Source organism: Dasypus novemcinctus, chromosome 2 (assembly GCF_030445035.2).
Source record: "Dasypus novemcinctus isolate mDasNov1 chromosome 2, mDasNov1.1.hap2, whole genome shotgun sequence".
NCBI classification, from domain to species: Eukaryota; Metazoa; Chordata; class Mammalia; order Cingulata; family Dasypodidae; genus Dasypus; species Dasypus novemcinctus.
In genome coordinates, this window is record NC_080674.1 from 40,843,281 (window position 1) to 40,870,692 (window position 27,412).

Here is a 27,412-nt window from a genome sequence, read left to right on the forward strand (position 1 = left end):
AATCTGCCCAGCTGCCCGGGAAGCTTGGCGGCCAGGCTGAGGGAAGGAAGCATCGGCTCTCTTTGAAGGTTTTCTGCCAGTGAATCTCAGGCAGCTGGACTTCAAAGGGGGAACTGCCGGGCTTTCCCTCCAGTCTAGGCAGGTCATTCCACGGCACCATGCTTCCGGTGTTGGCACGGTAGTTTTCAAGTTCCTCTTCAATTAAAAAACTGAATTGGGAGTTGCCACTTGTGTTCACATTTTGTTTCTTGTGTGATATAGAGTGTCTAAAACCCTCCCTATTACCCCAAACTAAAGAATAAAGATAGAGTAGAAAAAAGGTAACATCATATAAATGCAGCTAAGGAAGTCTACAGTAGTTAGTGTGATTTCCTTCTTGACAGTTTATAACTTGTGCTATTTGCCCATACCAAGTTTTAAATTACTTCGAGGAATCTCGTTGTGATCTTGGGTAAAGGCTAATCAGCATATGCTTATGGACTGAATTTAGCCATTACCTGGAATTGGGTTAAGCCATAGATGGTTTTACTTATTTCTAGAACCAGATGAGTCCTCATCTGCTATCCCACACTTGACTCTTTTGCTACACTTCTCCAGTTTTCACCTTGCACTTTCATTGGTGGTTGGATAGAGGACTGGCCTATTGGTGAAGATGAAGGGCACTGCAAAAACAGAGTCCAGGCCCATGTTGATTGCAAATGGGGCAGGGGTGGGGGTTTCAAAGCAGAGGGAACTTGGAGTCACAAGAACCATGGGTATGTGTTTTGTATAGTGGTGGTTACAAGTGCAGGACCTGGAGTCTGGCTCCCTGGGTTCATTCAAATCCTAACTCTGCCACTTACTAACCACATGACCTTGGCAACTAATTTTACCTCTCAGCACCACCATAGCCTTACTGGAAAGTGGACAAAATAATACTTATCTTGTAGGGTTGTTGAGCAGATTCAAGGAGTTAATACCGTGAAGTTAGGATAGTACCTACCCCATACAAGTGCCAAATAAATGTTAACTATTGTTATTGTGTACCAGGGTCCTATTGACTGGAGCTAGAGGGAAGTGAAAAATGAATGGTGTGTGATTTTTACTGTCCCCGAATGGATAAAAGATTGATAGCTTCTACCTTCGATTGGATTTATGCTAGAAATTTTTGGAAAGGGAAATCCCTAATAGCATAAAATGTATATTATGCAATTTGAAGGAGAAAAACCTTACTTCATGTTATCCAACCCTCTCTTTTTACTGCCCTTCGCTGGGGATACAAGGAGATGTGATTGATCAAGGACCATTACTTGAAGAGTCAACCATCAGCATCCAGAAGAAGCTTAGTAAAACATGGCAGCTTATAAATAAAGGAGAGTTTTAGTGAAGAATGCATATTCTAGTGTAGAATCAAGGTTTGAGTTTTTGCTCTGACACTTAATTGCTAATCATGTCTTTTGTAAGTTATTTATTTGTCCTCAGTTTCCTTGTTTATAAAATGAGGATAATAATTACATATATCTCCAAAAGCTTGTTTTTAGGATGCAATTAGAAAATGTATGTTTTACTGTACCAAAGAACACTAATGGTAGATCACTACCATTGTTGTTACAAGTTTAAATTACTGCTATTGAACCATAAGGAAACTTTTAATATACCAAATGATGATTTGGCAAATAGAACGTCTTTTCCTATGGATTTTGTCGTCTTTGGATCAGGGACCAGCAAACTATGGCTTGTGGGCCAAAGCCAGCCCCCCACCTCTTTTGAAAAGTAAAGTTTTACTGGAATATACACATACCCATTTGTTTATGTGTTGTCCATAGCTGAATTTGCTCTGCAATGGCAGAAGTGAATAGTTGCAACAGAGACCATGTTGTCCTTTGAGCCTAAAATATTTACTGTATGACCCATTACAGAAAAAGTTTCCCAGCTCTTGCTCTAAGTCTGTTTTTCCCCACTTAAGGCCCAGAGAATATTAGATATAACATGGTAGTAAGTACTATTTAAAAAAAAAAAGATTCCCTAGTCAAATAAGTTTTGGAAATGTTGAAGAGGTTGATTTATTCTAGGACTACTACTTAAAAGACTCCAGCTTTTAATATAGTGATGTACGTTGTGAATCTGAAAGATGAAGCCATGGTATGCAAATAAACTCTAGTTTCCCAGGCTTACTTGGCTATAGAAACCCCCATATGATGATGTTACACAAAACATCCTCTGGGAAACCCTACTCTTTGATTATTTCTCTGAGAGGACTTTCTTCTTAAATCATTCTGTTGGTTATTTAGTGATATCTCTATTTGGAGACCTATTGAAGATCACATGAAATTTCTTTATTAGTTACCTCTTTTTTTTTCCCCAGTAAAAATTACGCTTGCATAAAATCAGAACAATAAGGTATATTTAAATAGTCTAATCAAATATTGGAGTCTCAAAGTCCAAGAAAGACAGGATGTTTCATCTCATGCCTTCTTGAAATTCCAAAAGCATGGGTCATCTATGGGGTTTCAAATTTTATTGCATCTAGATTTTTGAAGCATAAATCTAGAGCACCTAACTGGTATGCCAACTGATCTCAGCTCGGGTTTATAAGAAATGAGATTAATGTGAAGGTAACTTGTACCCTAACCATAAGGGGTTTGTTTTATAGACTAAAGTAAACACCTTGAATTTCAAGTTGCTAGCACATGGGGAGCCAGAAGATTCCAGAGCTGAGGCGTCATGTTCTGCTTGTGACTCACCCATTTCAGTGGCAGAGTTTTCTCCCACAGCTGCATCTTCCAGCTGGTCATCAGATAGAACCATAGGTAATCACATACTGAGTTCACCTGGTTTAAGATGACCAAACAGGCATATAATTGCAACATTGTCTGGTAATGAATGAAAGCTAGGTTGTCTATTTGTAAAATACAGATGAAAAATAAATGCTAAGTCTTATATGTTTTCTGAAATCCCAGTGATTACAACAGTGAACCTGGACCAAGAGTGGAGTACAGCCCTGGTCATGAATGTACTCTCTTTCCCTTTCACCTGTGAGCTTCCCCATTATGGCAGTAGCCAATTCTTAGTCATTTTTGTACCCTCTAAACCTGATGCAATACCTGGCGTATAGTGGGTGTAGTAAATGTTTTATGAAAAACAACAACACAGAAGTCTTAACTGTTTTTCCTCTTTCCTGACTTACAGATCATTTCAAGGAAGCCCTATCTTTTCTTTATTTTATCTTTTTCAATGTAGTATGTATAATGGGTGTATAATACATTTATAATGTAAATTTGATTGACATTGTAAATATAAATGCTAAAAATTGCATTACCTCACTTTTATGGAGGATAATGAGTGGACTTTTTTAGAAACCTTTGTTAGAGCTCACTGTTTTTTGCCTTTAAATTATTTCTTTAAAAGGAGGGAAAGAAAGGAGGGAGAGGTGGTAAGGAAGTAAGGGGAAAAAAATCTTAGCTAGAACATAATAATCTTTAAAAAAAATAGAAACTTGGAAAACTGTCAACCTATTCTGAAACAAATTGTTTCCTTGAAACATGCTCAGAAGTTCAGTTTCATTTGTTATATTTATTGTTAAATTTGTTCTTCTTGCAAGCATATAATATGTGATGTATAACATTATATTATGAGATTCTCACTGATTACTGGAGTTCAGATCGTGTGTCTGGGAAAGAAATAATCTGAGCCTGACCTACTCAAAAGGACTAGAAATGTGGGGAAAGAGCTTTCATCTAGCACGATTAAAAAAGCAACTGAAACACAGTCATCCTCCCCTCTGTGCCCTCAAAGAATGAGCTATTCCCAAATATTCTCTTCCCTCATTTCTATGTTATCTGCTGGATTGTCTTACTCTGTGCCAGAGGATGCACAGAAGAAATAAATGGCTGCAACTTGTTGGAAACAGACCACAACTACCTAGGGGAAATGGCTCTCCCAAGCCAATCAGGCAAGGATTAAGAAACAGTGTTAGAATTTCAGAATAAAATTTTAATGTCCTACCTTAAAAAAAAAAAAAAGAAAAGAAACAGTGCCAGGTAGTAGTAATATTTTGACAATACTCTTTCATAGTTTGTAACAAATGTTTCACAACAATGCAAGGTGTTGATAGTAGGGAGATGTATGGGAGCCTTGTATGATATGCATGTTTGTTTTGTAACTTCACAACTTTTACTGTACACTTATTGTTTATATTCATGTATGAATGATATACTGTAATAAAAATTTTTAAAAGGTCATCACATTCCTTCTCTGAAGACAAGTAAAGATTATTTCTCAGTGCCAACTCATAGTATTTTTGGTGACCAAATGATCACCAAATATATACTTCAATAAAATTTTATTTAAAAAAAGAAACTTTGCAAAAGAGAATTCTTGCTCTCACAGGTAGAGGCAAAAAGGTAAAGAAAAGAGTGTGATTATATCAAGCAGAAAACATGACAAACGAATAAATTTTAATTATTGTGTATCAGTGCTAGTTTATGATGATGTTATTGGTAGAATACAAAGGTTAGGAAAAGGAATCAGCCTTCTTAAAAAGAATATTATATCACCTGACTTATAATGATGACAAAACTTATATAACATTTACTGTGTGCCAGGCCCTGTGTGCCACATTCACATGCTTCATATATTTCATCAGTTAGATTTTGCTGTGTAACAACTGCCCTGAAACTTAGTAACTTAAAATACTTAATGACTTATTATTTATTATGGTTTTATGGGTCATTTGGGAAGTATTTCTGATCTGGACTGGCCTGACTAATTTTTACTGGACTCTATTGCAGCTATTAATTAGCAGCTAAGCTTGAGCTGTATGGTCTGGGATGGCCTCACTCATATGTCTGGCAGTTGGCTAGGTATCAGCTTGGGCTATAGGGATTACTGGATGCATGTCTCTGATCATACAGTAGACTAGCTCAAGCTTTTTCACATTGTACATGCCTCCAGTGTGCATGCCCTTTACAAATTCTCTGCTTGTGTCTTGTTTGCTAATGCTCTGTGTTCAGGTACTCTGAGAAGCAGATGCCAAGGCAAGATTAGATATGTAAGAGACATTGCAGAAATGCCTGTGAGGGAAAAATGGATAAAGAGGCAGAGGAGGCTAGGAGAATCATTAGATGGTGATGTGGATATGACTCCTATAAAGGAAAAAGGGGAGGCGGGGAAGAAGGAAGGGAGGGGGGAAGGGAGGGAGGGAGGGAAGGAAGGAAGGAAGTTGGTTTGGAGTAGGAAGGAAAGAAGGAAGGATTGGGGTAGGAAGGAAAGAAGGAGGATTGGGGTAGGAAGGAAAGAAGGAAGATGGGATAGGAAGAATCTCTGACTGCAGCACATTATCAGGGAAAGTTTTGACTATGCCAATGGGAGTCCTTGAGCCAAAGTCACCTAAAGGCCTTAGTAATTTGCTCTAGCTGTGGTATCCCATTTGGCACAGCAGCTGCAGTTGGGGCTGTTACATAATTAAGCCTGTAGTAGCCTATACTACTCATGGAAGGACTAGAGGAATTATCATAATGTATGCTTGTCTCAGTGAGATTCTTAGGAAGCTGGCCACCTGGAGAGTCAATAGGCTCTTGATCTGAAAACTGAGGTATGGGAAAGAGTAAGGGTTCATGACTTTTTATTGGGGTCACTTCCCTCAGCCTCCTGCTCCATTTGATCTCTCTTTGTGGTTAGAGATACTAAGCAGCCCCTAAGGATGCCATGCTCTATCTACTAGTCTGCAACTCCTGACATGTTAAGTCTGCTTAGCTGCCTCTTTGACCTTGGCAGTCATACTAATTGCAAGCCTCTTGGCTTCAGGCAGTTAAGCACCTTGACAGGCCCTGTCTCTCCATGGGTATTAATGGCCCAGCTCCAGCTGCAGGGGAGAGGTACTACTGAACTTCTTGGTGATTCTGATACCCTCTAACCAGCATATTCTTGTTGGCCTTGGTGAATGGTTTTTCCTCTGTACATTCTTATGGAAAGTAATATTCTGGTTTTTCCTACTGGACACGGTGTATCTATTCTAGCATGCCTACTTCTCCCAGGCCCCTTATTTTCTTCTTTATCATCCACCAAGGCAACTGGGGTATTTTCACTTTACTCACAATTGGCCATCTTTTTTTCCCAGATCTCTAATAGCATCCTACTAGCAAGTTTGCCCTATCCCTTGGCTCCTTGCCAGAGTGTTAAATCCTGTGTCCAAAAAAGTGCCCTGAAATATGAATCTTGTTTATCTGGTCACATGTCCCAGCCTCCTTGATCAAATACCCTCAAAACCCAAACTCAAGGCTCCTTCCATGGCTCTTGCTAATAACTGCCGGCTAATTCTTGCAACTCTTTTGGTGTATAATCACTTTCCTCTCTTATGAGCTCTAGCACTTCCTCACCTGAGTAATACTGGGATTTAATTCATAATCAGTAGTCCAGCATTCAGGAGAAGAGTTAGGGGAAGGGGGAGCAGATTTACCCGTTCTCTTGTGTGGGAGGGTCATTTGCAGCATCTTCCAGCACAGAGGAAGTTCTAGCTCTTACTAGGCAAGAGTGGGCCATGTGAAACAGTATTCCCTGGGGGAAGGAGGAGTGCTACACAGCCAGCATCCTATGGAGCATCCATCCAAATATCCTCTCCTATGTTTCAGTGTTCCACATTTTCCCAATCAGAGCCGTGGTCTTAGAATAACAGGATCTGTTTTGGCTGAGCATTTAAATGTCTCTGAAACTCTAAATCTAACCATCAGTTCTTCTCTTTGTTGCTCAGCTATGCCTGCTTTTCCACCACAGGCTACCAAAGAGGCCCTCTGGCTCTCCCACTTAGTCTTTAACTGTTAATTGTCCTGTTTCTCATTGTTCTTCTGCAGGCAGTCAATCCATCTTACTAGTAACCAGCCAACACTTTTGACTTTTGTAGGCATTATTTTTTTCACCTTTTAAGTGCCTAAAACATTGCACCCACAAGGACATTATCCCTATCAGGATGGTTTCCCAGGTCACCTCCTATAGTTAGACCATGACCATGACCATGTGCCAGGGACTATCCATGCCCTACATTCCACTTGGAAGAGCATCCTCTTTGGCCACCAGAAGTCCAAGATTTTCATCTTATTGCCTATATTCTTAGACCACTTCTGGAAATACTTGTGTAAGTTTGGGTCCTTTGAGAAAAAGACACCAAGACAAGATTAGAGGTATAAGACATTTATTTGGGAAACACCTGTGGGGAAGGAATCGGAGAAGGCTGGAGAGACTCACCATGTGTGACCCCAATGAAGTAGAGAGGGAAGAAAGGAGAGTTGAATGTCTACCAACTAATGAATGGATAAATAAAATGTGATCCATCCATACAATATAATGTTATTTAACAATAAAAAGAAAATGAAGTACTAATACATGCTGCAACATGGGTGAACCTTAAAAGCATTATGCTAAGTGAAATAAGCTGGTCACAAAAGTCAGCATATTCTGTCACCTCATTTATATGAACTGTTCAGAACTGGCAAATCTACAGAGACAGAAATAGATTAAAGATTGCCCAGGGCTAAGGAATGGGTAGAAAATGGGAAGTCACTGCTAATGAACATGGGGTTTCTTTTTGTGATAATGAAAATGTTCTAAAGGTGCTTGTAGTTATGTCAGTCAGGGTTTTCCAGAGAAACAGAACCAATACAATGGGTATAGTAAAAGATTTATTTTAAGGAATTAGCTTATGTGGTATGGGGCATGGGAAATCTAAAATTTATAGGGTAGGTTGGCAGGCTGGAAATTCAGACAGGATTTTATGCTGTATTTTTGTAAGAACTTCTCCAGAAAACCTCAGTGTTTGCTTTTAAGGTCTTCAACTGATTGGGTGAGGGCCCCCCCACACACATTTTCAATAGTAACCTCTTTTACTTAAAATAGTCTAATTGTAGGTATAAACCACATCTACAAAATGCCTTTACAGCAACACCTTGATTAGTGTTTGATTAAACGACTGGTTACTATAGCCTAACCTAACTGACATATAAGACTAACTGCCACACTGGTGATGGTTGCACAATTTTTTTAATATACTCAAAACTGTCGGATTGTACACTTTAAATGGGGATACAATATGGTATGTGATTTATATCTCAATAATACTGTTATGTTTTTTAAAAGGAGAGTTGTCCAGAAAGAGTCTTAGACTATAGCACAATTCTAAGATAGTTTTTATCATGCTAAGTGGGAGTCCTTGCATCCCTTGTGCTTAGTCTTTGGCTGGGAGCAACTCTTGGAAAGCATGACTTAGTTGCAAGGCAGTGAGGATGTCAGTCAGGAGATCCAAGAGGCATATTTTCATGGCTACATGTCCCATCAACCAAAGCAAATCACATATCCACATGCAGTTTCAAGTTATGAAGAAATAGATTCCTCATCTTGATGAAAAGAGCAGCAGAGTTATATTGCAAATGGTTGTGCCACACTTGCATTAACTCAGATCCTACCAGCAGCTCATGACATGGGTACTATTGTTATTCTCACTTAATAGATAAACAAACAGAGGCACAGGGAGATTAACTAGCCAGGATTTGAACTAGACAGTCAGGCTATGTGCTGATTACTATTATGCCATACTACCTTTCATACAGTATATTAATTTGAATATCACAGAATTGATTAGAGATATTTTATTGCCTACTCCTAAAATGTAAGATCCATAAGAAGAAGGACTTTATTTTGTTCATTGCTGTATCTCCAGTGCCTGGAATAATATTTAGCATGTAAATTTAAATTAGTATGTATTTGCCAAGCACATTTTAAAGGACAATTTCTATACTTTCATATACATTATCCCATTATCCTTACTAAAAATCTCCAAAATCAAAGATAAAAGAGGAAATTACATTCAGTCTAGACCTATATTTATTCTATTTTTAAAATCTTGACATTTAAAAAAATCCTGCCATATTTTTAATCCTGGTAACCCTAACATGAGATTGAAATTATAGAATTGTTTGCTTATCACTAAGCTTGCACGTGTATTCATAAAGAGAAAGAAAAAGTAATATCTACTGAGGGGTCCTAACAATAGATTTGAGAATACAGTCAAATGCTAGTATACCCAGTTAATTAGGTAACATAGTATTTGCTTCATCTTACTCCAGGAGTTTGTATTTAAGCAGCATAGTAGCATTTTTGCACCTGTCAGAAAAGAAGTCCCTACTACAGAAATTTAATAAGCTTGTGGTATTGAAATAAGATAAGGAGATAGTAGGTTAAATGTAACTCAGTCTCTTTGGGAGTTGGGGGTGAAGGGCAGCGGTACAGATATGTAGGGTATATTTTGTCTTTGAAACATAGAGACTTGATGAAATACTTTGTAAGTTTAATTTCAAACATTATATTCCTACTTTTTAGATTAATAAACTGAGAAATAGGAAGATTAAGATGTTTATCCAGAGTCAACCTTAAATGTAGTAAGCTGAAAATTAATGACAAAAATTTGTCTCTAGGACCAGTATTTTTTCCATTAAATTTTACTCTACTTTCAGTTCAGTAAATCATTTAAATTCTTTCATTTGAAATAATTTATTCCTCTATTTTTATCTATTACAAAAATGTTTTGATCATATGACGGTTGTTATTCCTCCTGTACTGATAGATGCAAGCATACTGGAGCAATCGACAGACATTGGGATCTGGGCAACCACTGAATGTAAACTCACTGACAGTGGTTCTACCACAGTATATATGGATTATTTAGAATTTCAGGAATGGTATATTTATGCTTTTTTGGAAGACATCATGTTCCTTTGAGAATCTGGGAGATTTTATCAGTGAAGAAAACTAACTTTTGTCAGAATAGCAACAGAAGGGAGGACCCAGGACCATTGACTGCAAGGACATTAAAAGGATGGAGCCTTACCCAATTTAAGAAAGTTGTGGCAGTTAGAGCCACCCAGAAGTGGTTGACATTCCTTATTATGTAAGGAATTCTGCACTTCCAGCAGCGCTATTACCGTCAGCTAAGAAGGGCTATAGGAACAATTTTTGCATCAGGAGTTTGTACTGTGTGATCCCAAAGTAAGCCTTTAAAAATCTAGGGTTTTGTTGCTTGCATTTTCTATCACGATGAATATTTGAAATTTGATAATCTCAAAATTATAATTTAAGCTACTCCTAACAATAAGAAACTTTTGTGGGAAACAAACTTGGCCCAGTGGTTAGGGCGTCCGTCTACCACATGGGAGGTCCGCGGTTCAAACCCCGGGCCTCCTTGACCCATGTGGAGCTGGCCCATGTACAGTGCTGATGCGCGCAAGGAGGGCCCTGCCATGCAGGGGTGTCCCCCGCGTAGGGGTGCCCCATGTGCAAGGAGTGTGCCCCGTAAGGAGAGCTGCGCAGCGCGAAAGAAAGCGCAGCCTGCCTAAGAATGGTGCCACCCACATGGAGAGCTGACACAACAAGATGACACAACAAAAGAGACACAGATTCCCGTGCCACTGACAACAACAAAAGAGGACAAAGAAACAAGACGCAGCAAATAGACACAGAGAACAGACAGCTGGGGTGAGGGTGGGGAGGGGAGAGAAATAAATAAATAAATCTTAAAAAAAAAAAAACCTTTGTAAGGGAATTAATAATCTCAATTTCCCTTAAGAGCAATACTCTTTGCCTAGGAAGATTATAAAAGTTGTCAGGACAATTACCGTTTTTGATTCCCCACATTATGCCAGGAGTGTTTTTTATTCAAGTTGACTTTATTTTCAAAGTGTGAGGGTTTTGCTGCCATGGACTGCTCAAGTGTTGATGTTTTATGCAAGTTTAAGATCACCTCTGACTATTTGTTTCTGATTAAGGTGAAGTTAATAATTGAGAGCACTTTCTGACATAAAATCTGTGAGCCCTTGATCTCAAGTGAAGACATTTTACCTCTGTGTTAGGCTTTTTAAAAGTGGAAATAGATTAGATTATTTTGAATGCACTCTCTTGAACTCTTACTCATAGGCAGTCATTTGTTCATTTAAAAAGATGTTGTACTAAGACATAAATCTATACAGCAATATAAAATAAAGGAAGTCAAAAACAAGATGGCGACTTGTTTTATGGCATATATTCACTCCATTTTCATTATAAATAATGAATTGTAAAAGTTTCAAAACACTCTACTTTCAATATAATGACCTTTTAAAGCAGTACCTAAATGAGGAATACATAAATGTATAGCAGATGAGTTTTGGTAGAGTCCCTTCTTACCCAATTAAGATGAAATTGCCTATAGTCAAAATCCCTTAAATTCTCATTCAGTTCATTGTATTGTAGTTACACTAACATCTATTAGATCCAGCAGAATTTTTTCTTAAAGGTTGAAAGAGTTCGCTTTTTCTTTACTTAAGCACCAGGTCGTTACATATCTTTAAACCGTAGAATCCTCCTCAGGACAGTAAAAAGCACAGGAGAAGCAAGACCAATTTAGGAACAGCAAATTTACAGTCCCATGTCATTCTTTCTCTGGAACACATACGTATTAGAACTAGACTGTCAAATTAACTCCAGGGCATCAAGCGGAAATTTATATGATGTTATTCTAATGGATTTCACACCTTTTGAGATTCTTTTTCCTACTTTACTGGTATATGTACACATCTATTTGAGTATATACTTATTTTTCAGATATTGACATTCAGTGTCTATTTTATCTTAATAAAAGGTACCTATTGATCAGTTAATCTAATTGTAAAATAGTATGTACTTAACAGTTTTGGCATCTCCTTAAGAGTCGTAGACCTATTAAAGTGTCCTTAGGAATCATCAATTTAATCCATTTATTTTAGAGAAGATAGAACTCTTTCAAATATTGGCATTCAATATTGGCATCCAATATTGGCCAATAACTTGTCCTGGGTTACACTGCTAATTTTTTACTGAACTAAGTCTAGTTTTATGCCTTCTGGTTCCTGACCCAGTGCTCTTTTTCTATGTTGTTGTTATCCTACAGGCAGATTAAAGATAGTTCAAGACTTACAACCATGTGCACAGCATATACTAGGAACACAAATATTTTTATTTAATAAATATGTTTCTGTGTAATTTTTATTTATATTTGCCCTTTCAGATAAATATAGGAAATGATCCCAATAACTTTATAATAAGAACTAAATGCTGTAACAATCTTATGTTGCTCAGAACTTACTAAAATAGCCTGAAAAATTGTTTCCTGCTGGGACTTACCTTATCTCTTCTTTCCTCTTATGAAAGCCAGTGAATATTTTTAAAAGCATTTTGAATTTACACAATATTCAGATGAGATTAGTGTGTTACCTATATGTGCATATCATTTTATGGATGATAAAGTGAAATGTTCTTGTCAAAAAATCTTCTTGTCACAAAAATGAATTCAGACAAGCTGTTAACACCTTGCTTATCTTTGCAAACAGGTTCATCCTAAATTCCACTATAAACAGGCTCATGAACCAGGCACAGACACTTCTAGTGTGACTTTTTCCTATGATGGTAACGTCCTTGCCTCTCGTGGAGGTAGGTTAAAATTTTCTTTTTGATGTATTACTGTATTTTAAATGATCATTTTTAACCATAACAACTATAACACTAATTTTCTAGCACTTTAGTAAAGCTAGCTGTGTTTTTGTTAATGTCCCTTTATCAGTCTCATTTTTTCATTAAATGCTTTTCCAACTTGCCAACATTGTTTGTATTAAAAGTCATCAAGAAAAATTCAGAAAATATGTACTTTTTTGCTGAAGTTTTTATTTAAGCTTAAAATTCCACCGAGTTTGAAGCCTTCAAGGTTGAGCTTTGTCTCTACCTCAGGAATTTTATAGATGATGATCTACATTCTTGCTATACAATTTTATAATTTTGGGTCTGTATTTCAGTTGTTTACTGTTTTTGTTTTTGTTTTTTTTTTTAGTTCAAAGCTAACTCAGTTCAATTCAAAAAAGTTCTATACTTGGAAGTTATTTTTTAATAGCTATATAACCCTATATATTGTATTATAAATTTACTTCCCCACATTCATGTGATAGATTTAGGCTGTTACTTTTTTTTTTTCGGTAAAATCTTTCTCACCTGGATAGGCTGTTTATTGATAGAAGGAGATGGAAAATAATGAAGGTAGCTTATGAGCAAAGCATTATGGGAAGGTATGGGACATGCCTGAGGACCTTCCAATAGGCCCATTTGTGGGAAGACCAAAGAAATGTCAGGGTACTTAAGTTTGAACCATGTTACAGAGAGCCTTAAATATCACATAAAAGATCTAGTTGTTATTCTGTAGGTCAAAGAAGGAGCTACACTTTAGGCAGATGAATCTAACGACACTATATTAGTCATTTATTCACTTACTCAACTATTGTATATTGAGCACCTCCTCTGAGCTAGGCATTCTGTACTAGGCATAAATTGTGAACCTCATAAATGGGGTCGTTTTCCTAGAGTTTACAGTGGCATAGGGTAGTAGAAGTGAGGAGAGAGGAAGAGTCTTGACACAGTTTTTCTCTTGATTTAATAGTCCATTTCCTTTTATCCTTTTGAACTCTGTTTAGATTCTCTTTCCTCTGAAGAAGCCTGTACTGCACCTCAACTACCCTCACTTCCATTAAAAAACAAAGCAAAACAAAAACAATTAAAGCTCATGGACATGTATTTTCTATTTATGGTATGCATAGCAAATGTGGATATGTATAAAATATGTATTTTGGACCACTAATTATAACCTGCTATGTGAGTTCAGAAATGACTCCTAATTAAAACTACATGTATTCTTTACTTAATAACAGTAGTATTCACCCAAGAGTGTATGTGAATTCTCCAGGAAGGTTTTCAAATGGCAAATGCTCCACTTAGAAGTTTTCACATGTACCCTTGGATCTTTAGGGTGGTATATTCAAATCTCTGAGATGGAGTGAGAGAGAAGATGGACTTGAGAGGCATGTGTAGTTTGAAAATTGTTCCCAAGGATTCTGAAGTACACAGCCTCACTTGCACCTGATACTGATTCCTTGTTGGACCCAAGGGGTTGAGACAGGTCTCAGCTGTGGGCAGCAGGGAGAAAGGACAGTTAAAGATATTACTTATATGAGTTTTGGCTATTCTTCTTGTCAGGAATTAGTAGCCCTGTAGAAGTATTTAATAGGTGATTCCTAAAAGAATATTCATTATTCTTTAAATGGCTTGGAAAAGCTGTACTCCTCTACAAAGTAAAGAATGATAGCCACAGGTTGAGTTACACTGGAGGGAAGGGAGTCACAGGGCTCACCTTCATTAATATTAATGGTTGCTTTTTACTCACATACTAGTGGGGAAAGAATTCTGTTGTGAATTGAACTATTTTCAGTCCTGATGGTTATTAGATTAAGATCTCCTTGAGAAGTCAGTTTATGTTCAAATGTATCACTGGGGAACTACCATCTGCTCTAAAATCACACTTCAGTGTAGATTCTCCAGGGTTCCTTCTAGCCTACAGATGCTATATCAATCTGGAAAGTAATTTCTAGAAGGCAATTCATTTTCAGATAGCTTTCTACTGTTCTTGTACCTACTGATTTTAAGCTCCCTGAACAGTTAATTTTAAAAAATTATATTTATGTGCATTTTCTTTTTCTTTCTTTTTTTAATTGCTATCCACTAAGTGTAGCAAACTCTAAAGTTGGAAGAGTTCTTTTTGCACAACTCACTTTTTTTTCCCTTTCCTCCTCAGGTGATGATACTTTAAAATTGTGGGATATCCGACAGTTTAATAAGCCAGTGTTTTCAGCCTCTGGTCTTCCTACCATGTTCCCAATGTAAGTAGCATATTTTAAATATCTAATCAGCATAGGAGAATGAGAAAGAAATTTCTTCACTTAAATGTTAATGTATATCATATATCTTTTAGATCTTTAAGAAAGGGACTTGAGAAAGTTGAAATCTATTTTTTGAAAGGTACATTTTGTTTTTCCTTTTCATTTTGCACATTCTAGAAACTATAAAAAGTTTTTTTTGAAGGCAATGTGTGTGTGTTTTTGTGTGTATGTACTGTATACACACATAAGTCTTGAGACAGTGAAAGATGCTTTGAGATTTAATTATTTTAATATTATGTAAATGACAGAGTACACTTACGTATTTGTGGTCTTTTAAAATTTGAATCCTCATGCTATCAAAGCAATTGTTAATTGTTAGTGAACATTTACAGTACAGCTCATTTTCTCTTATTTTTTTCTTATCATTCCAACCGATAATTCAGTATCCTTCAAGCGTTCAGACCATACTCTGGGTAGCTAAACTGTTATCTTCATTCGACTAAGTTTGCAACTGCAATTTTTAAAGATTTTTCTGAAGTAGCTCACAAGTAGACTGCTGAGGTGGGATTTGTTCTCTGAGCCTTGCATTGGTGCCTTAGGCAGATCCATTTTGCTACAAATAAAATTTCACATCTATATTAAATAATGACCAGGGGGAGCATAAAGGGAATGGAAGGATCAGATGGATAAAGCTATATAATAAATCATGCTCCAACTCTAACACAGTCCATTGCCCATGACATTTATCTGTACAAGTAAACAAATAAACCAAACATGAATTTGTAGCTGATGAGAATTTTTTGAGCTTTTATACCTGCTACAGGTATAATGTTATGTTACATAACTTCTTTGGTCATGCCTTAGATGATTCATAGTGTGTTATAAGTGATGGAGATGTTCAGAGCTCTAATAATGACAGGTTCCATTCGTGCATCCTCTATAGTGTTTGATTTGACCTAATTAAAATTATCTGGGATAGATACTGATGGTTGTGGAGGTAGTAAAAAAAAAGTTTAAAAAATGATCAAGGGAAAGTGGATGTGGCTCAAGCAATTGAGCTCCCGCCTACCACATGGGAGGTGTCCTGGGTTTGGTTCCCAGTGCTTCCTGGAGAAGATGAGTGAGACAGTGAGCTGGCACAATGGGTAGGCATGATGAGCTGATTCAACAAGGTGATGCAGCAAGAAGACACAAAGAGGAAAGACAATGAGAAACCCAGCAAAGCAGGGAGCTGCAGTGCATCAAGTGATTGAGAGCCTCCCTCCCATATGAGAGGTCCCAGGTTTGGTTCCTGGTGCCTCCTAAAGAGAAGATGAGCAGACACAGAGAACACATGGCGAATGGATATAGAGAGCAGGCAGTGAGCGCAAGACAATGAAGAGGGATGAATAAATTAAATCTTTTTTAAAAAGATGGTGTATTTAAAGAAATGATCAAAATAATCACTACTTAGAAATTCATCATACAAAGACTGAGTTTTTTCCACATTCCTTGTACATTAAAAAGTATTATAATGTTGAAATTTTAAAAAGCACAGATTCTGGAATCAGACTACCTAAGTTCAAATCTCTGGTACGGCACTTATTTTTGTGACCTTGGGCAAGATTTAACTTTTCTCTGCCTCAGTTTCCTCATCTGTAAAATAGGGGTAATAATAGTGTCTGTCTCATGCGATTATTGTGAAGATGAAAGGCATTTATATAAGCAAGTGCGTGACTCATTGTTAGGCCTTAGTACAATGATGTTTTTTATATTTCATTTCACTTACTCATTGTTGCTGCACTGTTATAGTGTCATAAGTTTATACGTGCAAACTCACTTTGTCCTTAGGACTGACTGCTGTTTTAGTCCAGATGATAAACTCCTCGTCACTGGTACATCTGTTCAAAGGGGATGTGGCAGCGGCAAACTTGTCTTCTTTGAGCGCAGGACTTTCCAAAAAGTGTATGAAATAGACATCACAGATGCAGTATGTATATTCTTTCTTTTCTAGCTTTGGGGATGAAGTGAAGTTTGGGTATTAGTTATGTATTGTTTTTGTTTTTTAACAGAACACAAGCCCTGGCGATCACAGCACAGTGGTAGCTACCTTTTTTTCCAACACAGGAATTACCAGTATGTTGCAAACTGGCTGATCTACCCTCTTCCTTCCCTTGACCTAATAATTTGCTCTGACTCTCTCTGTAGTGAGAATCTAAGCTCTGCATGAGGTGTTTCCCCCTTTCTGACAAGCAGCTTGAAGAGGGCAGATCTGGTCATCATGCAGAATTAAAGAATGGAGTCCACAGTGTGCATGTTTGTGATGGTTAGGAGGTTTTGGAAAAAGTGAAAGGTTATGCTCTCAGAAAATGATGAAGTTTATCATTGTTTCATAAACTCTGAAAATTTTCACATGATTCTGCTTGTCAGAGTTGTAGTAATTAAGGTAACAGCTTCTACTGAGTTTAACTTCTGTTTATTTGGAAGTTTAAAACATCTCAGACTTAATTTCTACATCTTTAAAAAAAACTTTTACTTTTCTTTTCAGATTTATATAAGCATTAGAACACCAGTATTCTTTCTTTTTTCTTTTCTTCCTTCCTTCCTCCCTTTCATTCATTCATTCATTCATTCATTCATTCATGTCCTTAGACTGGAACCAAATGTAATACAATAATAGTGAAAATTCCCAGAGGAAAATTTGAATTCTTTTAATGTTTTGTGAAGTAAGTATTATTATTTAAACAATGAGACAAATCATTGTAATTTTCTGAGTATGAAACACCAATTAATATCTGCATAAATTTCCTTAGGCTCACTGTCAAATCCTTTAGTAACATCCTAGAGCTTAAACAGTGCTCTTATGTAGATTTCTCCAGTTGTTTCAGCTTTTTGTAAACATACTTAAGTGACTCAGACAATTGAACAGCTGTTTTTAAGTCATCAGTAAAAAGCTCCTGTTTCTAATGCTCTGGTATTACTATGGAGTCTTAATTTGCAGGTCCTAAATTTGAAACCATGGTATAATTAGTTTGGGTATTGTAGAGACAATGAAATAGCAATGAAACTAATTCTACATGAGGACTTAAGTTTTATAGATGCTAATCTCATGACATAATTTGAAATGTGCCAACACTAATACTTTTTTGATAAATCTAGGAGCCAGCTAAAACACTAGAATCAAAGAAAAACACTCTTGACTATATCAGCTTTAATCTCAAAAAGTATGATTACTATAATTGGTTGTTCCAGAAGAAGTAAACTGTGTTCTGCTATGCTCTCAGCGACAGTACATTTCAATGTTATTCTTGGTGTTGTTTCTTTAAATTGTATTTTAAATTGAAATGTAAGTAAATTAAAGGATGTTGAAGTATAATTCTGCTTTTAAAGACATGCTGGCTTTCTGTCATTTACAGGAAGAAAATGCTGTTTGCTGGAAAAATCAAATCAGTGTTTCTTAATGTGATAAACTTATATTCTCTGTGTTGCTTTTCTAGCTATATCTCTTTCTAACAAGTTTGGGTGTTTAGAATTAGCATTTTCTACTGATTAGAAAATGCTCACAGAGCTAAGAATTAAAAATAAAGTAACCAAGAAACTTGATGTCTGAATTCAAGAATAATCACTTGCCTCTCACCCTTGCCAGTGATTCAGTGGTGCCAGATATTTCACTGAGTACCTCATGTCCCTTTCCCTTGGTGCTCCTTCCTTTACTTCTGCTTTGACCATCTTTAAATTTTCTTCTTCATGGAAAGGCTAGGTTAGAATATGGTTTAGTATTTGTGCTGTTGATGAACTTTGAATGTCAAATAATTAACTCCATACATCAAAATTAGTTCTCTCTTACACCTGCTCCCAGCCAATACAAGCAAAATAGTTTCCATTTCAAGAAAGTTTCTGGGTTATTCTTAGTCACAGAGGAACTGGTGTTGGTCTTAGGATGATCACAGCAAAAGGGAAATAGGGAAATCCAACTTGTGGCTTTAGTCCATTGTCCAGTTGCAGGAAGATTCAGTGAAGATTAAAACAGTTTATGATAGTGGGACATGATTTCCCTACATGTACTTCAAGCTTTTCTACTGCTTTATTAGAACTTAAGCATTACTGCACAGGGATGTGCAGTAGTCTTTTTCAAGATTCAAAAGAGGTTGGAGTAGATGTTCAATATATGTGCCCATTGTGTTATCTGCAGTGTCCTGATCTATTTGTGGTACATAGCACATCAGATGTTTCTGTAGAAAATGAATATGCATATTGGTGGTAGACTTAAAATTTACATGCTGTTGAATCAGACCTGTGTAAATGGTTTACTTAAAAAAACAAAAAACAGAAAATACAAATAAACCATGGAAGTATTGACTGTAAAGAAATGGACAGTTACAAACCAGGCCTGTTAATACCCTGTGTGTTGGGGATTGAATCATGTCTCCCACAAAAGGCGTGTTCAGTTTCCAACATCTGGTTTGAAGATGTTATTAGTTAAGTTGTGCCCAAACTGAATGAGGGTGGACGTTAACCCAATGTGGTTAAAGTCCTTATAAGCAAAGGAGATTGTATACAGAAAGAAAAGCCACGGGGAGCAGCCAGAACTGAAGTCCAGGGAAAACAGAGGAGAGAGAAGATGCTGCCATGTGCATTGCCATATGACGGAAAAGCCAAGGAACTCCAAAGATTGCTGGCCAGCCAGAAGATATTGACTCCAGGAGGTAACAAGCCTCTAAAACCACAAGCCAATAAATTCCTGATGTTAAGCCAACCCATTGTATATAGTATCTGAGACACTAAAACCCTATAAAATGAACAGAAGGCAAGAAATAACACAATTTCAAAATCTCATTATAACAAATATATTTATGTCAGTTTAGCTTTGCATTATCTTTAGACCTTGGACATGTGGCATTTACATGGACAATTCAACATTATATAGAGTACTTGGACAATGATTCTTTCTCCTTTTGATAAATTGGCAATATAATGACTATTACCATTCAAAAAAAGAAAAGAGGGAGAGAGAAATAATTTTGAATTGAAAGTGAGCCTACTAAGAAGAGCTGTAACAAACTAGGATGTTTGATCAGACTATAAGAAGAAATTCCTTTCTGTTATTTGAGCAATTATGGAATCTTTCTGCCTCTTTTGTATTACTAGAGAGAATCCTGTCTTTAAGGAGAGAAAGTGGACATTTATGCAGGGTGTGGTGCATGTGCAGGGGATAGCACATGAGAGATGAAAGAAGTGGGAGGGAAGGCTGGCGATGGAAACCAAGACCACATCTGAAGGGTATTATGTGACATACCAGTGAGTCTGGATTTTTTTCTCCTGAGGCGCTGGTGAAACACTGAAAGATATTAAGGCAGGATACACAAGATCTTCTTTTTATTTAGGAGGCTTACTCTGGGCATCAGTTAGGAGAAAGTTGTGGAGGGAAGCCTATTGAAAGGCAGGAAGATAGGTAAGAGGCTGTTGATGTAAGCTTGTTGGGAGGAGGGGCAATGAAGACGTGTGCTAAGGCTTTAGGAACAGAGGAAGCATGGGTTTGCCCAAGACACAAGACGCACGAACTATAGGTGGTATAAAGAAAGGCACAGAAATAGTAAAGTGCATGATTATCTAATATTCTATCTTTAATTCATAAGCAAATCCTCTGGCTTTACCGTCAAAGTATGTCCAGAATCCAACTGTTTCTCACCACCTCAGCAACCATCTGGTACAAACTTCCATCATCTCTTGGAATACTGCAGTGACCTAATAACTAGTATCTTTCCTTCTACCTTTGCCCCTTTTAAAATCTGTTATCCACATAGCAGCTGATTATTCTTAAAAGGACATAGTATCATAACATTTCTCTGCTCAGAACCTTCCATTGGTTTCCCATCTCAAAGGTAAAGCCAAATTCCTTAAGGCCTGAAAGGCCTTACAGGACCTGCCCCCCTGCTACCACTCTAATAACCTTTCCTGCCCCTCCCACCCAATTGTTTACTTGGAGTGCACTTGTTTTTTTCTGTCCACCTGATAATCCAAGTATGCTTCCACCTTGGGGCCTTTGCAATTTTTCTCTGCCTAGAACACTTTTCATTCAGATATCCACATGGCGTGCTCCCTCACTTCTTTCAAGTGTTTGTTCAAATGTCATCTTATGTGCTCTTTCTTGACTATCTTCTATAAAACAGTAAACTCCCTGACCCTGCTAGTCCTTACTTTCTCTGCTTTATTTTCTTCATAGCATGTACCATCACCTCATACGTTATATATTTATTTGTTTGTTTTTTTCTTTTTCCACTAGGATGTAAGCCTCATTCTGGCAGAAACTTTATCTGTTTTGCTCACTGCAGTATTGTCAGTGATTAAAACAGTACTTGGCTCATAGGTGGTGCTTAATCAGTATTTGTTGAGTGAATGCTGTACTTGGGAAGTATTAAGTAATGCATATTATAGAGCATAGGTATGTCTTTAGTGGGGGAGACAGGAAGAAGAGATATCTAGAGATGGAAGATAAACGGACCTTGTATACAATAATAAGAAGGCAACTTTATCTTGTGGCCATTTTTTTTTTAAAGAAATATATTTACATATATAGGTTTTAGAAGAGTTAATTTTTGTTGGAATATGAAAGTTAGATTTATAAGACTTGATAAACATTTGAATATAAAGGCCTTGGGAGACTGGGTGAATGTTCACAAGATTAAAAATATAGAAAATAAAGCAAGTATGATATGATGGTTAAGTTCATGTGTCAACTTAGCCAGGTTTTGTTATCCAGTTGTTTGGTCAAGCAAGCACTGGCCTGATTGTTCCTGTAAGGACATTTCATGGACTTAAATCGTTGATTTAAGTAAATTGATTGCATCTATGGCAGATAACATCTACAATCAACTGAGGAACTTACCTTCAACAATGAGAGAAGTCTGATCCAGTCAACTGAAGGCTTTAAAAGAAGTGATGATATCAGCAGTCAAAAGAGAGAATTTCCATCTCTACTTCAGTCAGCCAGCTTCTCCTGGGGAATTCATAAAAAACCTTCATTGGAATGCCCAGTTTGCAGCCTGCTTTACAGAATTTGGACTTGCCTATCCTCACAGTTACATGAGACAATTCTTACAAAGATCTCATAATATCTACAGATATCTCCTATTTCTCCAGAGAACCCTGACTAATACATATGGGAAGAAAGATAGCCAATCCTTTTGTTGGTATGGTGAACTTGCAGGAACTTCAGTAGGCAGATGGGTACATGATTTTGGAGCCTAGAAGGTAGGCACAGTTTTGGAAAAGCATGTGTAATTCAAGAAAGAGGGCACAAATGATAGAAAAGATGAGTCCTAAGAAACACCAGCATTTAAGCAATGAGCAGTGAAGACACACTAACAAAGAGAAGAGTAATTAGGGCATCATATATCATATATCATATATCAAGTCATTTTAGAAAAGTCAGAAAACCGAATTTGGGATCTGCTTTAATAGGTGAATGAATAAAAACAACATGGAAAGGGGGCAAAACCATGTGTTTTAGTTTACTAAAAGCTGCCAAAAGGAATATACCAGAAATGGGTTGGCTTTACAATGGAGATTTATTAATTTGCAAGCTTACAGTTCTGAGGCTGAGAAAAGTGTCCAAATCTAGGCATCATCAGGTGCTACTCTTTTCCTAAGACTGCCTGTGGGCAATCTTGGACTCCTCTGGCACATGGAAAGCACATGGCAGTACCAACCTGTCTCTGTCTTCTCTTCTGGCTCCATTGCTTCCAGCTTATGACTGCTCCATCTTTGGCTTTCTCTCTTAGCTTCTATGGATTCTTCTTTAGCTCCTGTGTCTTTTCTCTCTCTCTGTCTCTCCATATGCATCCTGTTTATGAAGGACTCCAGTAAGAGCACTGAGACTCACTCTGGGTCATGCTTTACTGAAGCAATGTAATTGAAGGCCCTTAACTGAAATAACCTAATCAGAAGGTCCCACCTATAATAGGTACACATACAAGAATGTATTAGCCCTAAGAACATTCTTTTCTAGGGTCCATAAAACCTTAACCAATCACACCATGTACCTTAAAGTGGCCTTTAAAATCAGTGATTTAGTGGTTTCTTTTTTCTTCACATCAGACAGCAGCATTGTTTTCTGTTCTTATAGTAGGATGGTTTGTTAAAGGGACTTTAAACTGCTCTTTTAGCTTATTGTCTCAAGTTTTAAGTTTTCTTGAAATGTAAGAAAATAAACAGATGCTTTCCTTGGGGTGAATAAAGGGTGGCAATTTGTTAGAAAGGCCAAAAAACACCTCTTTTATTTTACTGTATTTCTGTCTTTAAAATTCATAATAATCAAAAATACTACACTGTGCTGTAATAAGATACTTGTGCTGAGTTTTGTTTTTTTTTTAAGATTTTTTAAAAAATTTCTCTCCCTTTCCCCCCACCCCCATTTGTCTGCTCTCTGTGTCCATTTGCTGTGTGTTCTTCTGCGTCCACTTGCATTATCTGGCGGCATTGGGAAACTGCGTCCTTTTTTGTTGTGTCATCTTGCTGCGTGAGCTCTCCATGTGTGCAGCGCCATTCCTGGGTGAGCTGTGCTTTTTTCACGCGGGGCATCTTTCCTTGTGGGGCACACTCCTTGCGCATGGGGCTCTACTACATGGGGATGCCCCAGAGTGGCCCAGCGCTGCACGTGGGCCAACTTACCACATGGGTCAGGAGAACCTGGGGATCAAACCCTGGACCCTCCATATGGTATGCTCTATCAGCTGATCCAAGTCTGCTTCCCCATGCTGAGTTATTGTTGTTGTTTTTTCTAATATCCCCCTGCCCGTGGCTTTTTGCATGCTGTCTGCTCTCTGTGTCCATTTGCTGTGTGTTCTTCTGTGTCTGTATTTATTATTTTATTTCTCTTTCCCCCTTGTGGCTTGCTTGCTGTCTGCTCTCTGTGTCCATTTGCTGTTCATTCTTCTGTGTTTTCGCTTGTCTCACTTTTCTTGTTGCGTCACCTTGCTGAGTCAGCCCTCCACCGTGCTTGCAGGCTGGGTGGTGCTCTGCAGTGTGCAGGCGAGCCTGCCTTCACAAGGAGGCCCTGGGACACAAACCCAGAGCCAGGGCCTCCCATATGGTAGACAGGAGGCCAGCTGATTGAACCACAGCCGCTTCCCTGTGCTGAGTTTTAATTCATGTAAAAAGCAGTATCTCATGGTCTAAATATCAATAGTTGGTAATATTTGTTTGAATAGGTGCAAACAGTGGTGGCTTTAGGTCCATCCTAGATGTGTCCATTTACCTTAGTAAAGTATGTTGATTGTGTCCTTTCTACATCCTTTTTAAAACAAAATAAACCCCTGAATAGTTAAATTCCAGGACAAGTACAATGTGTATAGTCAAATATTGTTTTCAGTCAGAGGATATTGAACTGTGCAGTTAATTTCCTAATAACAACTGCTCTACATTCATCACAAAAAAATAACTTTTGAAATATGCAAATGAATTTTCCATATTTATTTTTAAAACAGGACTCCACAGTGCTTTTTAACTTATTGCAGTTTCCCGGCCTGCCAGCAAGTGGCGCTCTTCGGCGAACCTTTCCATTGAGGTGTCTTTTTCAATCTCCACTCTCAGGTGATTCTTGCCTGGCCAGAGCCAAGATTCAGAATAGGCTTCACTGGCCAAACGTGCAGAAGAGAAACCACTCTCCACCCTCTGCCACACCTACCCTCCTCCCAGAGAGTAAGATGTCTGTTCCCATCTCAGTTGACTGCCGTGAGCCATGTCAGTTCGCCTTGAGGGTGGGGGATGGATGTCATTTCCCAGCTGTGTGGGCTAGTAGCTTATGGTTTCCCTTTTAGCCTCTTCTTGCTCTTCCTCCTCAGTTTTGTCACCCATTTTTAAGAGGGTTGAGTCCTACTACCTTACTCTGATGCCATCTTCCTGGAAGTCATTAAAAAGTGTTTCTTTAACATTTACTATTTTTACCATTTGATCTTTAACATATATTTTACAGTTCTGCTAAAATTATTTTTAGATATTTCCTAAAGTTTAAAAAAGAACATACATATCCCCCATTTAGTATCTAATCCTTTGATTTGAGTTGTGTGTTTGGCTACATTTCTAAGGTGAATTCCAGAATATAACTTAAATTTTGAGTTTATAAACTCATTTTATTTTTGTGTAAGACTTATATAGGCTTCATATACTGTATAAAAGGTTTCCATTATTCTGTTTTACACAACAAATGCATAGGAGAAAAAGAACGAATAAAATATAAATTGGAGATGCTGTATCAATTAAAAACAAACCATGTTTAGAAGAAATTATAGAATTTTTTTTAACCTTTTAAAAGTACTAATTATTTAGAGGAAGACCTGAATTAAGATTATAAAATAATATTAGCCCAGTAAGTTTTGATTGAACTATAATGTATTGCCACCTAAACAATAAGAGAATTTCTTTTTTAACTAATATAAACCAGGGGACATGGTTTATACAATTATATGAGCATATTACCAATTAATACTCTTTAACCCAACCATAGTGAGATTAAATTTTTTTGATCTTATATTATTTAAAATGGTGGCTTCTTGCCTCACTTGCTTCTGGCAATAATTTAAAAGTAATAGTAGGTATTTGCTTGGGTAAAGAGAAAAAGAGTTGAAAGGGAAAATGCCAGAAATTTCACACTTGAACCTGAATTCTTTTCTTACTTGTTTGTTTGCTTAGGTACTTTGATAAGGCACCTCTATTTTTGTAAATACTGGCAGAGCAAAATGAGGAAAGGACAGAAAAAAACAAAACTGAACCTTTATTTTTAAACATGGCATTAATATCTAGTACAATTAAACTGTCTAGCATATTGGCCTCTGAAGGGAAGAAAGGGAAAATTTCTTTCAATACTTTCACCCAGACTGCTTTAGTCATTTCGAGGTTGATTGAGAGACATAGTACCAACATAAGCAATGTAATAGTAAATGTCATTTTAGGAAGGAGAAGTTTTATTTAAAGAACTTTTAATTACCTTTTTATGATCATCTTAGACTTTTGCTTCTTTTTACCATCACTTATTGTCTAGAATATCCTCTTCCTGCGAGAAATGAAATTTAGATTATACATACTTCATTCATGCTCTTTAAAGAAAACTCAAATGTGGAGTATTAGGCATCTTATATTAGTTTGAAATCTTTTTGTTTTGTTTTTTTATGGAGTTAATGCTACAGTTTGAGAAAGTATATATTCTGGATTTGCCTTCCTATTTTTATCTTCATCAAACAGAGGAATGTGAAATCAAAATAATGACTTTTCTATTATAATATTAACTCTGACCATCCCCAAAAGAAAGAGAGAATTTGAATTTGTTCTACAATGAGATTTGAGAATTATTTAACTATTTAAATTTTTATTTATTTAGTATAATCTCCCTGCTGCTTGTTGTCATGGATAAGTAATTATTGAGAAACAGGTAATTATTGTGTTAAGCCATGTTAATTACAATACAGTTTATGTATTTATCAAAAGTGGTGGAAACAAATTTTTCCCTGAAAATGCCAACCATTTTTTTCTTGTTCATTTAATTATGTGAAGTTTTGAAGAGAACCTGAGCTCAAATTATTTTTTCCCACCTTTTAAGATCTGATTCTTCATATATTCATCTCAGTGAGGACTATATAAGAGTAACTGACAGTAATTTAATTGTATTTTTCTGATGGTAAATATAGTACATATTTAATCTAAAAGAATAGACAAACATCAAAAAGATAACTAAGAAAGTAAATGTCTAATTCTACCATTCATAGATTATTTCAGAAATATGACACTTAAATTAATAAGTTTTGATATCTAAGAAAAAATGCTGGGTTAACTTGTTACCATTTTCATCCTATATAAAAAATGTTTGTGTTCTTATTAAAAGAGAAGATTGATATTTTAAGCCTAAAATCATTTAAGAGGAAGGATAAATGAATATAAAAGGGCCATGAAATAATAGATTCTTCATGAGGCTAAACTATCTTGATTTATAAGTGTAAGGGCCATACTGACCATTCAGATTACCATCACCCTCCATTATTTGGAGGAAAGAAAAAAGGTAATTCAAATTAACGGATATTCCAGAAGTCCTCAGAATTGATTTTGGAATGTATCGTTGTTCTTACAATTGAATATAGATATATCTGCTGTGGGAATTCACTTCAAACAAAATAATGAATCTGTGCCTGTGAAAGCCTGACTCTGAAGGAGTTGAGGAGCTTATCTGTTGTTCTGTTTCGTGCTGGGAATAGACTAATCATCTGTCTTACTAATATAAAGTATCAGACAACATTGCACCTCCTTAAAGGTTTTCTTGAAATAAAGGAGTCAAGCAATATTTGCCCAGTCAGGCCACATACAAGGAATAGTAAACGGAGGGAACTTGAGCTATCAGCAGAGCAAATGCCTACTGAAAATAAACTTAAAAGAAAGATTCTTTTTAGATTTATCTGCCTTCTGAAATATAGTGAAACAGAAGGAGATGGAAAAATTGGGCTTTGAATTAACTAGTTTTTCATTGCCTGTTTTTTATTAAAGAGCACTCAATCAGCTGGTTGACTAGTGAATAGTAGTTGCTTTGAATTATTATTAATTTGAAAAAAGTAATATCAACTTAATGAGACTTTCCTATAATTCACTTTCTTAGATGATAAAATACAGATCCTGCATGGAACTTGATTACAATATATATTTGTACTTAATAAAATATG

The 27,412-nt window shown here is 36.8% G+C and overlaps 1 protein-coding gene across 1 annotated transcript in view; it reads left to right on the forward strand.

Moving 5' to 3' along the window:
- Positions 1–27,412, forward strand: part of WDR70 (WD repeat domain 70) — a 387,773-nt gene that overhangs the window by 323,553 nt on the left and 36,808 nt on the right. The window contains exons 11-13 of the mRNA XM_004447213.3: positions 12,366–12,465; positions 14,648–14,732; positions 16,563–16,701. Of these exons, the coding sequence (XP_004447270.1) occupies positions 12,366–12,465; positions 14,648–14,732; positions 16,563–16,701 (324 nt within the window). The remainder of the gene's footprint in view (positions 1–12,365; positions 12,466–14,647; positions 14,733–16,562; positions 16,702–27,412) is intronic.